Here is a 16,713-nt window from a genome sequence, read left to right on the forward strand (position 1 = left end):
GATTATCTATTAAATGACCAGACCGATGCTTTCCAGTACCACATTGAAAGATCGAATGATAAGTTTAGATACGAAAAGATTGATGAAAGTTGTCCTCTATATGAGCTGACGTATACCGCCTGTGTATCAAACGCAAGTACGTACAATGAAGGACTTCGTTCAAACCCTAGACTTTCTTGGAAGGAAAGTCTTAGCTGGGATAGATTCACCTGCCAAGGGAGTGAAGTTTGAGTAGGTATGTATAGAAGTTTAGAAAGAAGACAATGTGGAGAAAGGACAGAAATTGAAATAAAGTATTAAAGTTGTCGCGAATCGAGAATGGAGATGTTTGACATTCGAATGATTCTATCATAGATAGGAGAAAAATAATGTGTCTTGGTCTCTTTACCCGCCAAAATCAAGGGTCGCGTCTAATTTGATTGGTTCTATCTAGGAAGAGAAGGAACGGATTAACTTTTCTCCTTTCTCCTTTCTCCATTTCTTTGGAGATCTCAATGGCAACTCAAGACTCAAGAGGTACGCTCGAGGTACTGGACTGGCTCGACTGGGTACGTATCTACGATAACCACGTGATGGTCCGATGACGGAATGAGATTTCTTTACTTGGCATACGATTTGGAACTGAAAAATGTCGGTTGATCTGCGGCTGAACTTTTCTGTATTGGAGCTGTGGCAGAAAATTGATGGATGCATGAATGTATGACTCCCAATTCTTTTCTCCATACAATTGAATTTTCTATAAAGCGGAAGAAGATCTCGACATATCTCTATTCCCTTTTCTCTTCTCTCTTTTCTTTTAAGCCACTTCCCAGTTCATACCCGTAAACCACCCATCTTCCCACTCTCCGCACACAACGATTGATTTTCTCGTCTTAAAACGTATCAGTGACTCATACGCCCAACAGTATCACGGAAACCTTTCAACGACTGATTCAACTCCCCCGTGGATACGTTGATTCAAACATACAAAGTTCGAGTATAGAAACATACAAACGGTACTTGGAGCCTGTTTTGATTTGAAGTAGGTAGTTGAAATCCTTCTCATATCTAAACAGTTCAAGCATCCTTTAAAATCTTGCTCAACTTTTACCCCTCCAAACCCCACCATTCAAAAAATTCAAAAAACCTAACAAACATGGCATCAACAAACTTCGAATTACCAGATCCAACATCAGATCTTCATTGGTCTGCTTTCCGTGGTGCTATCCAAGATATCTTCACCGCAAATGCTGAAGCTCATCCTGATAGACTTTGTGTTGTGGAAACTGCCTCAACTACCTCTCCAAGGAGAGAATTCACCTACCGACAAATCAACGAAGCTTCAAATATCCTAGCTCATCATTTGGTGGAGCGCGGAGTTCAACGAAATGAAGTCGTCATGTCATATAGTTACCGTGGTGTGGACTTGGTTGTCACTGTCATGGGTATCTTGAAAGCCGGTGCTATATTCTCAGTTATCGATCCTTCATATCCTCCTGATCGCCAAAACGTCTACCTTGATGTTGCAAGACCAAGAGCTTTGGTTGTTATCGACAAAGCTACTAGAGAGGCTGGGGAATTAACGGAGAAGGTGCGCAATTTCATCGCCGAAAATCTGGATTTAAAGACCTACATCCCAGGTCTCGAATTGAAGGACGATGGAACTTTGGTCGGTGGAGATGATCAAGGGAAGGATGCTTTCCAAGCCCAACAATCTTTGAAGGCTAAGAGTCCTGGTGTTATTGTTGGACCCGATTCTACACCCACTTTGTCATTTACCTCCGGCTCAGAAGGTCGTCCAAAGGGTGTTCGAGGAAGACATTACTCTCTTGCATATTACTTTGACTGGATGGCCGAGAGATTTGGCTTGTCTAAGAATGACAAGTTCACAATGTTGAGTGGTATTGCTCATGATCCTATTCAAAGAGATATCTTTACACCTCTCTTCCTTGGTGCTCAATTACTGGTTCCATCCAAGGATGATATTCAACATGAAAGATTGGCCGAATGGATGAGAGAGCACGGTGCCACCGTTACTCATTTGACACCCGCAATGGGTCAAATTTTAGTTGGTGGAGCTAGCGCCGAATTTCCAGCTCTTCATCACTCCTTTTTTGTCGGAGATATTCTGATCAAGAGAGATTGTAAGGCGCTTCAGAAATTGGCACCAAATGTGTTCATTGTGAACATGTACGGAACAACTGAAACACAGCGTGCAGTCAGTTACTACGAGATCCCAAGTCGAGCTTCGGATCCACAATATTTAGAGAATATGGGAAATGTGATTCCAGCTGGTAAGGGAATGAAGGACGTCCAATTACTTATCGTTGATCGCGAAAACCGAAACCGCATCTGTGACATTGGAGAGATTGGCGAGATTTACGTTCGAGCTGCTGGGCTTGCTGAAGGTTATCTTGGGAGTGACGAGCTCAACAAGGCCAAATTCATCGACAGTTGGTTTGTTGACAATTCCAAGTGGGTCGAGGAAGATGCAAAGAACGCAAAGTCATTATCTGAAGAACCTTGGAGAGAATTTTATAAGGGTCCAAGAGATCGAATGTATCGATCAGGTGATTTGGGCCGATATACTCAAACTGGAGACGTAGAATGTGTTGGTCGTGCAGATGATCAGGTCAAGATTCGTGGCTTCAGAATCGAACTTGGTGAAATCGACAAATTCCTCTCGGATCATGTCATGGTTATGGATAATGTCACTTTGGTCAGAAGAAACAAGGATGAAGAACAAACACTTGTCAGCTATATCGTACCTGATATGCAAAAGTGGGCGCAATGGTTAGAGCAATTAGGTCTCGAGGATGATACGTCCGGTGGTGAAGGAATTCAAGGAAGACTTCGAAGATTTTGGCCTCTCGGCGAAGATATCAAAAAGTATCTCAAGACTAAGCTGCCATCCTACGCCATTCCAGAAGTTATCATTCCTTTGGAGAAATTCCCTCTTAATCCAAATGGAAAGAAGGATAAGCCTGCGCTTCCATTCCCAGATGCTGCACAATTACAGGCAGCAAGACCTGTTGGTGCATACTCTGAGCTTTCAGATAGTGAGAAAGAGGTTGCAGCTATCTGGGGGTCATTAATCCCTACTGTTGATGAAAGAACAATCAATCCTGATGATTCATTCTTCGATATTGGAGGCCACAGTATCTTGGCGCAACAAATGCTCTTCAAGGTCAATAAAAAATGGACCGGTATCAACATCAACATGAGTGTCATCTTCCGAAACCCAACATTGAAAGGATTTGCCGCAGAAATCGCACGTAGATCATCATCCGATGGCGATGTGAAGGAAGAAGTAGAAGTTGCAGAGGATTATGAAGGAGACGCTCATGCCCTTGCCAAAACCCTCCCATCAACATTCCCCTCAGCAGATGAGAAGATCACTTCAACCACACCTCTTACCGTCTTCCTTACAGGCGCTACTGGTTTCCTTGGTTCCTATTTGATGCGCGATCTCCTCTCCCGCTCTCAGCCTATCAAAGTTATTGCTCACGTGCGAGCACTCGACTCTAAGGCAGCTCTCGATCGTGTCATTCAAACTTGCCAAGCCTATGGAGTTTGGGATCCTTCTTGGGAATCACGTATCTCCTGCGTCGTCGGTAATCTCGGGGAACCCCAACTAGGTCTCTCCCCAGAAGATTGGAAGACTGTATCCGAGACCGCAAATGTTATCATTCATAATGGAGCCCAAGTCCATTGGGTGTACCCATATCAAAATCTCAAGCCTGCAAACGTGAAGGGAACTCTCGACATTCTTTCCCTTTGCGCAACTGGTATTCCCAAACGTCTCTCCTTCGTCTCATCTACCTCTGTTCTTGACACAGACTACTTCGTCCAACAATCAAGATCTGGTGTCGCTGTCTCCGAAGAAGACGATCTCTCCGGTTCAGCAAAGGGTCTTGGAACAGGCTATGGCCAATCAAAATGGGTAGCCGAATATCTCGTCCGCACAGCTGGCTCCCGCGGTCTTCGTGGCACAGTTGTTCGACCAGGTTATATTACCGGTGACAAGACCTCCGGCGTAACCAACACAGATGATTTCCTAACCCGAATGGCAAAAGGTTGTATTCAGCTCGCCTGTCGTCCACGTATCTCCAACACGGTCAATCAAGTCCCTGTCAATCACGTCGCGCGTGTCGTTATAGCCTGCGCTCTTCACCCCGCTAAAACACCACTCGGTGTCGCTCAAGTTACAAGTCATCCCAGACTAACATTTTCTCAATACTTATCCACACTCGAAACATATGGTTACAATGCCCCTGAAGTCGAATATTCAGTTTGGAGTCAAAAACTCGTGGAATACGCTGCAAATACCAATCCGGAGAAAGAACAACATGCACTTATGCCTCTTTACCATTTCGCTACATCTGATCTCCCAGCTGACACCATTGCTCCAGAGATGGACGATGTCAATGCTGCTGCGTCACTTAAAGCGGATGCAGAATTCACGGGTGAGGATTTAGGCGCAGGTGATTATTTGGATGAGAACATCATGGGCAATTATCTTGCTTATTTGGCAGGCATTGGATTCTTGAGTTTGCCAGAGGAGGGGAAGGGAAAGAAATTACCGGAGGTCAAGATTAGTCCTGAGCAAAAGATTGCCTTGTTGAGAGTTGGAGGAAGGGGTGCATTGGTTTAAGGGGAGATTTGGATTTCTATTCGCAATCATATGGATAAGAAGTTACAGTTTCATAGGAAGCGAGCATAAATAACAAAAACAAATCGAAGAGCTCCTCTGGGGGGTATTCAGAATGTGCCCAGGTGTCCCTTTCTTTTATATTATGCTCATTAAAGTCTCATGCAGGGAGATACGTAAAGGTAGTCATGTGAAGTTCAACTGTGAGAGAAATTATGGCCAGGGTGAAATCGACGTCCCTGGACGCATTTCACGGTTCGAGAAACTTGATGAATAGTGGTGCTGTGTATGACAATTTCTGATACTATCACGGCGCTATTGTTCATAAAGCATACGGGCAAATTTTTAAATGCCAAATTGAATCCTCGGACGAAGTTCCGATCGCAGAAGACGGTGAGGATCAAAAGCTGAGGAAGGAATCTATACCGCTGGAAGTTTTCAGTCAAAAGGGCATCACATAATTGGTGACGGCAAGTTCAAATGGAGTATAGTGGTTCAGAGATTGCATTTTTTATATATATTGAAGTAAGGTCGCGAGTGATGGCAATTATTAAAGGTTGCGCTGAGCAACAAAGCATGTCGGCCAAAAGATATGGACCAAAATATCCACAACCCCCGAAAGGATTCAAGATACCTCGGTGAGTAATCGGACGAAAAATCAATCTTCTTCCTCCAAAAATAGGCCTATACCACAGGTTGAACCGATCCACGATGGGAAAGGGGGTAAGGGCCAGAGTGTTTGGGAAGTGTTGTATAATGCGGAAAGGGAAAAGGATGCGCGTGTGCGCCAAGGGGAGCACATTGAAAAGGATTGTATTGCTGTTAAATATTATATTATTTCGTGTATTCTATGTAGTTCAACGACTGTGCCAGTGTTCCAATCGATACAGTATAGTGTAGAAGAGCCCTGTCTTTGAAGCAATGTTAGTTTTGGGTTCATCAAGATACTACAGTAATAAAATGATAGATTGATTGCTTCGATCAGACATCCAAGGAAGATATACCCTCATCTGTCCTCTATTTAGGTTCTAAGGCGAGGACTCGAGTGAAAACTGCGAATGTGGTATGTGTTTCATCATAGTGAAGCGTAGGGGAAAGTGTGAAAAGTGAAAGAGACTAACCTTTGATAAATGTAAGCAGAATGACGATGTACTGTTTATTAGTTTTTCAAAATGAGATAGCAATTAAGTCGCGAAAAGATTTGCTGCGGCAGTGATCATGTTGGATCATGCATGGTTGTAAGCATTGCTGTTAAACCATGACAACATAATCCCAGAACTTTGAGCCACATGGTTGTGCAGCAGAAGAGTGCCGCGATTATTGATGTCGCATTGGCGCATGTCGATCCGTTACGCGTATAAGAAATAAGGCAGCTCGAAAGAGAAGAACTCTGTTTGATGGTCAGCAAATTATTCTCGACACCACAGCGAGAAAATGTAGATTGTGAGAAGAATCTTTCAGACAACATGTACTGGCAAGTAACAAGATCAACCCGTGGGTATCTCTCGAACAGCGTAATTTTAATCATGGTCGATTAATTTGGGAAAAGAAGTATCGATTGAAATTGTCATCATTAGATTTGGAGGGGTATGGGAAGGAGAAAAGAAAATATTCAGACATACCATTATTAATTGAGCTTCACGCTCATTGTACATGTGCGACCACTGCAATGATAAGAATCATCGTGAAGATGGGATCTTAGAATTGCTGTAGGGCATGAAAAGAAGATGGAAAAAGTTATATGAAAAAAGAAAATTTGAAGCTCCCGCGATCGAAGATAAATTTTTATATTGGAGATGTCAAAGCTTTCCCTAAGCGAATGTCAGATATGGCACTAGGATTACTTTAGTCTGCATATCACATGATGCTGAGCTACTCTTCATTTGGTTTAGCCTGGAAGTGTCGAATGCTGTAATCCTGCCACCTTTTTTCTTTGGCTAGCACGTGGGAACCAGCTGATAGCAAGGAGAAAAGGAAGAAAGTTCTTGCGTACGGTGTCTCGTTTCGGTCAAATGTGCAATTGAACATACCGGTACCCAGGGACCGATTAGCTAATATGCGATCAAAAGAAAGAGATGCGTAGGAAAGAGCGGAAAATCAGTGAAGAATACGTTAGCAGACGCAATAGAATGTGCAATAGGTCGATACTGACCAAAGGTGGTTGACAATAACTATTGTTCTGCAAAGGACTCGAACTGCAGAGAGCAACATGGCTACTGAAACTGGGTCGTCATAACTGCCTAGTACCTGCTCTATACAACACACTTTACCATGGCATCAACTTTTCACCAGAGACCACTGTTATTGATCTTTGATATTCCGATAAAGCTAGCTTCGTACCACACCTAATAATAAACCTGCCAGTCGATCCGATACACTTTTCCAAACTCAGCTCCGAGGTCTGCAAAGTAATCATCCATCAATCCATCATTCTTGAGACATTCATATACCTCGTCTGCATGCACAAAGTACAATCCTCACGCGAAAAGAACCGCATAACTCCATACATAGATACATAGATAGCTATCGAGGTAGGTCGTCGAGGGAGTAGACGCACGTCGATAATCCAATGACAATCCACGTGGTTTTCCTATTGTGCAGTCTGTTATCAACATGTACAAATGACATACGGTGACCTTTCCCATCCACCACATTCGCCTTTCATCTGATTGGCGCATTTCTTCTTCTTCCCACCTTTTCCATTAGTCATACCTGCACAATAGAAGCATATACCTAGATACTACATACTTGGTCTCTGCACCTCACCCTGACTTCTATACTTAGCACCCTCTTCCTCCACCTCCAGCTACCTACCCTACCCTACATAACTTCTACGGAAAGTGTAGACACACATCATAACATAATCGGAGTTTCGTGTACCAATTTTCTCTTAGATCCCCCCAAAATTCCCATCGTGACAGGGTCCTCTCTCTCGACCTGAACCACAGAAGAACAACCTCAACCACAACCACCACACCACCCACACACACAACTTCACAAGGATTCCTAAAATAAGGCCCAGAAGGTATAGGGTTATTCATCCCCCCGGATTCTCCTTTGCATTTGATAACTTCGCGCAATTCACTTCCTTCCCTACCATTCAGAGATAGTAGTGGTTCCAAAGTAATTAATTAATCATTGTTCATTATTCTATCTACCATCGCTCCCAAAAATTACAAATCGGCGAGGTTGAAGGCAGGACGGGGCAAAAACACGGCTTTACCTGACATCTTTTATCATTTATTTGCCTTGTAGGCGGCTTTTTTTCACACGGCATTGATCGTCGCACTTTCATTCCGGGTACTCATCTACCGATCAAACTTCCCTTTAATTATTTGCACAAAATACCTCGACTTGTCGTGATATTGTGGTTTTCGAATTTCGAAATCCCGACACCATTCGCGGTTCAGAAAGAGTACCCACTTTAGTGTGATTATCGTGCGCGATCGGGGTTTAGTTTGTTCATTACTCGCGACGACATTGTATTCAACACCCCACGACAACGATATAGATTCGAGGAGACAATTGAAGGAATTCATTCGGCCGTGGCGTGAATCAAGCAGAAGATCGTGGCAGACATCGTTCTATTGAACAACGGCGGAGGTGGAAATTGTGGCTCGAGGCGCATGTTACTTGCTTGAACGATATTGTTCGATATCCACATTCCGTGGATAATCGACCTTAAACAAGATGATGACGAGTTTGCAACAACAACACTCACCATATCCAGGACTTCAACATCAGGGCGTTCCTCAGGGCCATATGGCGGGAATGCCTCATGCTCAGGGTCAGCAAGGACAACCAGGTCCAGGTATGCCTCAACAAATGCACATGGGAGTTTCTGGACCAGGTGGTCCTCAAGTCACTCAAGCCGGTGCTATGATGGCTGGTATGCCACCTGGTGCTGGACCAAACGCACATGCTCTACAGCATTTGAACCCAAATCAGCAGGCGCAAGCGGCAATGTTCCAACAGCAGCAACAACAACAGATGAGTAAGTCGGACCTCCTATCACCTGTTCTCTTTTCTCTCCAATGTTTTGTACAGATGCTTTGAATTCGTGCTCTGCACCTTATCCTCAACGCCTCGTTATGCTAACGATGATCCTTTCCAGTGAACGCAAATCCGCAGTTAATGCATCATCAAATGTTACAACAACAAGCAGCCAGGCAGCGCCAGATCCAACTACAACAACAATACAGCGGCGGTGGAATGCCAAACGGAATGCCTGTAAATATGCATGGGATGAACCCAAATCAAATGAACGCTCAATTTGCAATGCGACATGGTACCCCCGGAATGGCTCGTCCGGTAAATCTACCACAGCATCTTGCCCAGCAACAACAGATGGCTCAAGACAACGTCAATCAACAACAAGCACATCAGCAGGTAAGGGGGACTCACAAATGCCACAAATCATATACTAACACTTATTTGTGTTAGACTCAACAGATGATGCTCGCAATGCACCAACAAAATGCTCAAAATCATGGACCGAATGGCCAAGCAGGACATCCCCAGATGACTGCCCAGCAAATGCAACAACTCCAACAACAACACCTTGCGCAACAGCAACAACAACAGCAGCAGCAGCAGCACCAACAGCAGCAACAACAGCAGCAACAACAACAGCAACAACAAGCTCATGCTCAGGCTCAAGCGGTTCAAGCCCAGCAAGCTCAGGCCCAAGCCCAAGCGCAGGCTCAGGCGGCCGCTGCTGTATCTCAACAACAGAACCAAAACCAATCCCAGGTTCAGAATCAGCCACCTCAATCGGCCTCAACACCTCAACCTCAAGCACCACCGCCAGCCGCTCTCCAAGCAGCCATTCAGGCTCAAGCTCAACAAGCCCAAGCCCAGCAAGCTCAAGCTCAGCAAGCCCAAGCTCAGCAACCAACGGGGGCTCTTCAGCAACAGCAACAGCAGCAGCAACAACAGCAACAGCACGCTGCTGCAATGCTACAACAACAGCAGCAGCAGCAGACTAGACAAGGAGAAAAATTAAAGGGGCAATGCCTAATGCGATTGGTACAATTTAGTGATCATCTCGGTGGTTTTTGCAAGGTCGTCAAGCCGGTAGGCTTTTACGAGGCAACTGGCGTTTCTCGGCTGAATGCCGAGTCCATGAAAGAAAAGGACGACTTAGCATATTGGGGAAGCTTTGCGGAGAGGTTTTTCTCCCGAGGGGGGGTTCTACGCTATTCGACATATTCGTACAATCCCCAAGATAACGTCCGTGAGAAACAGTACGAGATAACATCACCTGCGATGCCGAGATACTTTCATACCCACTTCGAAAGTGGTGTTACGAACATGCAGATGATTTTTGAGAAAGGGACTGAAAAGGAATTGCCGCTAAATGGTCATTACATTGAAAGTCAGAACTCAAGTTTTGTCTACTGGTTTGAAGATGGCTCTCACGTAAGTCATTGATTGATTCCATGAAGTTTCAGGTTTTTGTACTAAGTGAATTTAGCTGGTCTCAAATGGCATACTTCGCGCTCATTTTGATGGGGATCAAAAGCTCGAGCTACTTGACTTCGAGACTCGTAGTCATCAGGAGTATGTTCCCCGTAGCATGGCTATAGACAGAGCAAGGCCAATTCACAATTGGGTAAAAGATTGGAAATCCATGAACAATGGACCTGATGGTAAACCATCGCCCGAAATGAACAAAAAGAAACAAAAGATGATGAAATCTCCACCGAATCCTCCTCCTGATTTCGACCTACCGGACACGAAACTGACTCAATACACTGGAATCACACCTATGGTGTTTCGATTTCTTGAGGTATGTTTAATCTAAACCCTAGGCACGCTATTTTTCTAACAATCATAGATGAATGAGGTTTTGGCTCAAATGAATCCTTTAATGAGCTATCTGCAAACAAACCCAACACTTACTCCCTATAAAGCCATAGACGCATACATGGCCCAAGTGAATAGCAATGGAGCAAACGGTGGTCCTCAAAACCCCTCGGGTCCACGAACACCGGCAATGGTTAATTTCCCGATTGGTGCTTCTCCTGCAGCTGCACACTTACAAATACCAGAAGGGTCACCTCATATGATGGGTAGTCCAGCCCAAGCTCCAGGTATGCAGCTCCAACAGAGTCAACATGGAACCACGTCAAGTGGCCCAAGCGCAAACACAAGTCCCAATGCGAGTAACAAACGAAGAAGACCAAGTACAGTCAAGGCCGAAGAAGATGGACAAGCCAACGGGACAGGAAAAAACAACGTCAAACCTAGTCCACGCATAACGAAGAGACAAAAAGGAAATCCCGCTTGAAAAAAATTCTAAGGCCCAACGAAACAGGCATACTGTAATCGTTTCAAACCAAATCAACGTCTGAATATTTTTGAAAGGAGAGTGATCACCAGAGGTTCGCGATTCTCATCGAGACTTTACTTCCATCCGACAACATAAATCAACCATCCAAAATACATTCTGGCTTTTCAGTCAATCACAAGCTTCATGAGGAAGCTGTCAGTCTGTCATATTATTTATTATTTATTTTTATGCCTTTTCACAAGTGGGGAAATGCACCAGGTCTATATTAACAAGCGTTGGCGCACAGAACAGTTTCTACATAAAACTCTTACATACGTACTTGGCGTGTTGTCGAATCTCTTTTACGCTTCGTTTTACTAAAGGGAGAATGGCGAAATTTTGATTCTTTGGGACGGAGTATTGGGCTACGGAAGGGGAAGGGATATGGAATTGGATTGTCATTAGTTTTGGTGGTAATATTCCTTGTATACTATTCACATTTTTGGTGTGAGGGTCGGGTGTTTTTCTATGTAAGAGGCGGCGGGAACGTCGCGGTGCATTTTTTTATTACTATTTTTTGCTATGCTATACCCGTGGCTTGGGGTTTTGGGGGTAGTGGGAGGATATGGATACTTGAGCAGGCGGTTGGAAGCGAAGTGAATTGTTGGAAGGGGGAGCCGGGAGAGCGGGCTGGAAAACGGAAAATGAACTAGGTGGCATGTGGATGGAGAAAGGGGTGGAGCCGGGGAAGAGAGTCGAGGTGATTGAATGGAAATGAAGTTCAAATGGGATAAAATGGTGTAGAAGTCAGACAAGAGACTAGTGTGCGATGACTGACTCGGAAGGAGTATAGTATAGTGTGGTGATAAAACACTAGAAAGATGAATGAACAAGTAATCAAAATACCTTCAAAGTTAACACGGAACGATTTATGTTTGATATCTGTTGTACAAAATAATATCTGGAGGGAGGGTACTCATTGAAATTGGTCATGAAAGTCACTATCCTGAGTATGAAGCCTATAAACAATGTGTACTTCGCATCAACAGTTATATTTTGCATACTCACTTTATTACAGACATATCTGCTCGCGATCCGCTAGTCACAAAAGCATTTTCTTCTTTCTCTAATTCTCACATTCACTAATAAAATATTATACACAACAATTCGATTCAACAAGTATAGACCACTGCCCTCCCTAACCGACAATCAGGCTACAAACGAGAGTAAATTACCAGTAGTCGTCGATGGCTTTAGCTCTCACACAGACAGGTATATGTCCAAGAAATATTCTCCTTCCTCCTGTAACCTAAGATCGCTCTGCAAGACGTTCTCAAATGAGAGGGTCTCTGCTCAAGTACATGTACATACACACACCTTTCACAATCTCTACATCATGACGAGAAACTCACTACTCAGCGACGAGAATTCGCGTCGTTTCCGGATTTCATTAAACTCCAGCTAACATAGTAGGTTTACAATGCGATAAATGCGAATGAGCAAAAACGCGACATCGATATAAAACTCGGCGTCGTAGATCAAAATGGATAAAAGGACATCTCAAATCCGGTGAAGAAATCGCATACTCGAGCCTTTCTTTGCTCTGCGCCTGCTATCACTTACTTACTTACTCGCATCTCCTAGATCTTTTGGAATGGGCTGAGTTATCACTCGCTTCGTGGATATATGTGTGCTGGTTGGTACTGCGTGAGGACTTGAGAGGATGCAGGATTTAGGAGGAAAGGTTTTGATTTGGATGTTTTGTTCATGTGTGGGATTTAGAGACTTGGATTTCTAGAACAACCGGTTGAGAGAGAGAAAGGGCTTGCTTAGTTGGCGAGTTGATATGATTGCGGAAAAAGGAGGATGAAGAGGGGAAGAAAAGACGGGATGGGGTAAGTCAGGGGAAAGCGGGAGGAAAGATGAAGGTGGGTATTTGATGGTTTGAATGTTTCGATTTGCGAGTTGAGTAGAGTTGAGGTTGGCTTAGGGGTTTTGAGGGAGCTTGAGGATTAACAATTGCATGCTCAATGCTCGGGACTTCTTTGAGCTGGGCGGGGATAGAACGTCATAATAATACTGGTGGTGCGTGTTTTTATCTCTTTCAATACCCCCCCCCCCCAAGCTCTCAACCTATCCACAGCAAATACAAGGACGAGTATTGAAACACTGCTCAAGTCCATCAAATTCCTGCAAAATATCAGGTTCTATATAATTTTTCTCATTTTTTAATTCATCATATTCGTACATATATATACAGATGTTCCATCGTACCCTCCCAATAATATATTTTACAGTCCAGACTCATCGCACCAATCAAACCATTAACAAAGCAAGCCAGCCGAACCATTTAGAGAGTACAGTCTCTCACCCATCTTCTACAAGAGCGATGGAAAATTGCAGTTAAAACAGTGACCCTCCATAACCACCAATACCGGGACCGATTCCAATGCCAGAAGACATGATCCCACCAGACACCTAATTCACAAATCCTGTATTTACCTAGATACCGACCTGCCCATCAACCCATCAATCATAACCAACCCAAAAAGAAGAGAACCAAACACCAGGTAGCCTTGAAACCCTCCTTGTGCATACTCATAACCCATCACAAATTCGCCCCCGGTTGTCCCACTCTGCCACCCACCAACCCCCTTCTATTTCTCCCTGTCCTTCCTCTCCCTAACCAATTCAACTTAAGACCCCGTCCCAAGTCTTCCATCTTCTCCTGACTTGAATCATTGCCCGCTCGTATACCCACACTACTAAGTACACTCACACATTGTAACATTCTACCCACAGCTTCTGTAAGTTTCTTAGACGAATCTTCTACATTTGCCTGTCTTCTTTCTCGCGCACTCAACCCATACGTCAACGCTGGATGGGTACTACTTGGTGTGAATGGTCTTGGAGGAGGCGGCATTCCGGAAATACCAAGACCTCCACCTGCAGAATGTTCGGATCCATAGCTGACATTTGAGATTGCTCGAGAACGTGAACCAGAATTATCACCCGCTGAACTGCCGCCTCCTAAAAGCGTGGTATTTTGAGACGAATAAGATCCATGGCTCGGATCTAAACTGATGGCTGTTCCTGGTCTACCTTGACTATCTGGACTTGGGGATCTCATATCCGAGTTTGGAAGGCTGAGACTAATAGAATCGAGGGACAGGCGAGAAAATAACCCTTTCAGTGTTTCGTAACGAGGAATAATTACTGTGTCGCGGTATGCTATAAGTACTATTCTGCGCACCTCGAGAGCGCGACCTGCAGGAACATTGGAAGAGGAGTTGGATTGAGATGAAGAAATAACGCCCCAGGTCTCGCGCGCTACTTCTGGTGACATGAGGGGTCCGTGGCCAGAAAATTCGAGATCGAGCGGGAGAAACACGGCTTGCATGTAAGGAAGCACGGTTGTGAAAGTAAAGAGCCACATTTCTACAAGGTGTGGTATGAGGCGTTCATCAGGGGTTCGACGCAAAGTTTGGTCAAGGGATCTAAAGCCTGTTTCGAGTAACTCTTGCAAGTCCTCTATAACATGATTTGGGCATCTTTTTTGTATACAGCGTTGAATATGGGTACTAGAAAGTTGTTAGGAAATTGGAAAATTCAAAGGGGCTGATTAATACTTACGTGACTAGACGATTGAGATCTTCCACACATAACCTTAAGTCTTCGCCCTCGAATATGGCAAGTAGTTTTGCTTTTAAAAACGGCCATGCATCGTCTGCTCCCATGTTATTCAGTCCATACTTCCCCAAATCCGCTGTGTCAACACTATAAAGGCTAGAAGGATATCCTGCCCCCGCAGGACCTAAGTATGATGATGCACCTGCTGAACCAAGACTAGATGGTCCAGGCCATTCGTTACTATTTTGATATGATAATTCTCCTTCCCTCAAGGTCTCGCTTTTCTCTTCTTTTTTCTTTTCTCTTAATGCCCTTCCTCCATGTCTTAGATCTAGGCCACTCATACTTTTCGCAAAACTTGTAGATGTAGGGCCTGGACTCGGTGGAAGGTTGAAGTTATACAAGCTACTGGGCGCACTTGGATCTACGGGTTTGGAGTTCGAGGCCGCCGATGACAATGGTAAATGATGATCGTCTTTGCTGCTCAGCTTGTGTTTCTGCCGTGACAGGAAATGATGTTTATGTTTCTCCTTGTCTTTTTCTTTTTCTGGTTGTGATGTATCGACTGGTCGTATCGTCGCCGAAGAAGAATTCGCCATGCTGTACATACTCGGAGCGCCTGAAGCATCTGTATAACTGTTAGCTGAGTGTTTTACCAATGTCTTGGATACATAGGAATAACCATACTGGGACTTGGAAGACCTCCGGATTTCGCTTCTTTATCCTTACTTATGCCGATCTTTCCAGGCCTCGAAAACAATTTGACTTTGGACTTCTCCATTTTGGCAGGTTTTTCGGCTTGAGCTTGAGCTTGTGCTTGTGACTGCGCTTGCGCTTGTGCCTGTAATAACTGGGCTTGGGCTTGGGCTTTTGCTTGAGCTTGAACATGAGCAAGATTTCGTTGTTCAAATTCTGTGGGTGTCAATGCTGGCGATGATCCGGGAGACTTTGGAAACACAACATTGGCAGCTGTTTGAGCAACACTCGATCCTGTCCCAAGTAATCCATTATGATATCCTTGTCCCCCAAAATTAGTATCCCTGGGAGCTGAAGCTTCCGTCAAACTTAAGAGCGGTGGTGAAATGGGTCCCTTGGAAGGTCTTCTGCTTCCCGAGCTATTTGATGAAGTATCCAATTGAGGAGTTGGCACAGTCTGGGACCTTTGGCGCGCATGCTGCGCTTGGTGTTGCATAGCAGCCTGGGCAGCTATATGACTCGCAGAGAGCCCCGTGTTTAGATTTGACATGCTTCCCAGATTGGATGATGCGGCAGTTGGTAAATAAGCTTCGAAAGAACCTTGAGTTTGTGAATGCTTGCGGCCGTGAACTTTGAAATCACTGATGGATGATTTCGAAGCTATTGCAGTAAGAGGCGACGCATTCCTCAATGGCGTACCACCGATATCAGTTCGTACTTGCGCGAGTGTTGGCCGTGAGAAGTTCTGTAAGCTGGTGGTGCTTGAGTTGCTCTTGGTCGATTGGGCGTAAAAAGGACGTGGAGGGGCAGGCGCATTCTGCGATTGTGGACGAACTCTGCTGCCAAGGGAGGGAGGTGGAGGTAAATCTTGAGATGATGAGGACTCAATTCTTCGCAGTGCGGGTCCTTGAGACGATGAGGACTGTTGCACAATTGGAGAGAAGCTCCCTGGTGCCCTTGGCAGAGAAGGGCCTGTTGACTGTGACATGGTTGTCTTGCTGGAAGTGGGACTTTTATATGTTTTGCGTTAGTCTTCCGTATCTTTCAGGGTACAACAGCGGGGCGTTGATTGTAGCGAACGAACGCTGTGTCTTGAACATTTCCGCAAGATAGTCAAGAAAGAAGAACGAAAAACGAAGAAAGGAGAAAGAACGAAAGAGAGAAGTAGATTCGATGATAGAATCTAAAAATGATGTTGTTGGTTGTGGAGGTTATGAATATCGAGGAAGGATCTAAAGAATGGGGTTGAATACCAATGCGACGGTAGGATTATTTGATCAATATGACCTTATCAAGTTTAATCCATGTCTGATACCTGGCTGGGGAGTGATATTACGAGTACTCAGGCTTAAGCTTTCCTTACTCTTTCGTATTCGTTGATTCTAGCCCGTAAAATCGTAGTTTGGACTTTGTTTGGAGTTTCGCGGGGGATTCTAAACCTGGTCTCCGGCGTCAGATAAAATCCGAAAAAACTTAAAGAAAC

General features: G+C 44.5%; 4 protein-coding genes across 4 annotated transcripts; 3 read left to right on the plus strand and 1 right to left on the minus strand.

Annotated features, from left to right (window-relative positions):
* Positions 1–1,135: 1,135 nt before the first annotated feature.
* On the plus strand, positions 1,136–4,633 carry EAF02_011113 (uncharacterized protein; the record flags this gene model as incomplete). Its single annotated transcript, XM_038907161.1, has 1 exon — positions 1,136–4,633. One exon carries the CDS (start codon positions 1,136–1,138, stop codon positions 4,631–4,633), a length of 3,498 nt encoding a protein of 1,165 aa, XP_038753187.1.
* Positions 4,634–5,206: 573 nt separating this feature from the next.
* Positions 5,207–5,954, plus strand: EAF02_011114 (uncharacterized protein; the record flags this gene model as incomplete). Its single annotated transcript, XM_038907162.1, has 5 exons — positions 5,207–5,268; positions 5,313–5,412; positions 5,598–5,693; positions 5,812–5,868; positions 5,907–5,954. 5 exons carry the CDS (start codon positions 5,207–5,209, stop codon positions 5,952–5,954), a joined length of 363 nt encoding a protein of 120 aa, XP_038753188.1.
* A 2,366-nt stretch (positions 5,955–8,320) lies between these two features.
* EAF02_011115 (uncharacterized protein) lies at positions 8,321–10,922 on the plus strand (the record flags this gene model as incomplete). Its single annotated transcript, XM_038907163.1, has 5 exons — positions 8,321–8,624; positions 8,745–9,019; positions 9,074–10,051; positions 10,107–10,421; positions 10,470–10,922. 5 exons carry the CDS (start codon positions 8,321–8,323, stop codon positions 10,920–10,922), a joined length of 2,325 nt encoding a protein of 774 aa, XP_038753189.1.
* A 2,590-nt stretch (positions 10,923–13,512) lies between these two features.
* On the minus strand, positions 13,513–16,558 carry EAF02_011116 (uncharacterized protein; the record flags this gene model as incomplete). The annotated part of the gene is made up of 4 exons (XM_038907164.1): positions 16,484–16,558; positions 15,222–16,240; positions 14,538–15,162; positions 13,513–14,485 (listed from the first exon to the last, which is right to left on the minus strand). Exons 2-4 carry the CDS (start codon positions 16,216–16,218, stop codon positions 13,513–13,515), a joined length of 2,595 nt encoding a protein of 864 aa, XP_038753190.1. The 5' UTR covers positions 16,219–16,240; positions 16,484–16,558.
* Positions 16,559–16,713: the final 155 nt, after the last annotated feature.

This window comes from Botrytis sinoallii (genome assembly GCF_014898435.1).
Source record: "Botrytis sinoallii strain Bc 23 chromosome Unknown BSIN_029, whole genome shotgun sequence".
NCBI lineage: Eukaryota > Fungi > Ascomycota > Leotiomycetes > Helotiales > Sclerotiniaceae > Botrytis > Botrytis sinoallii.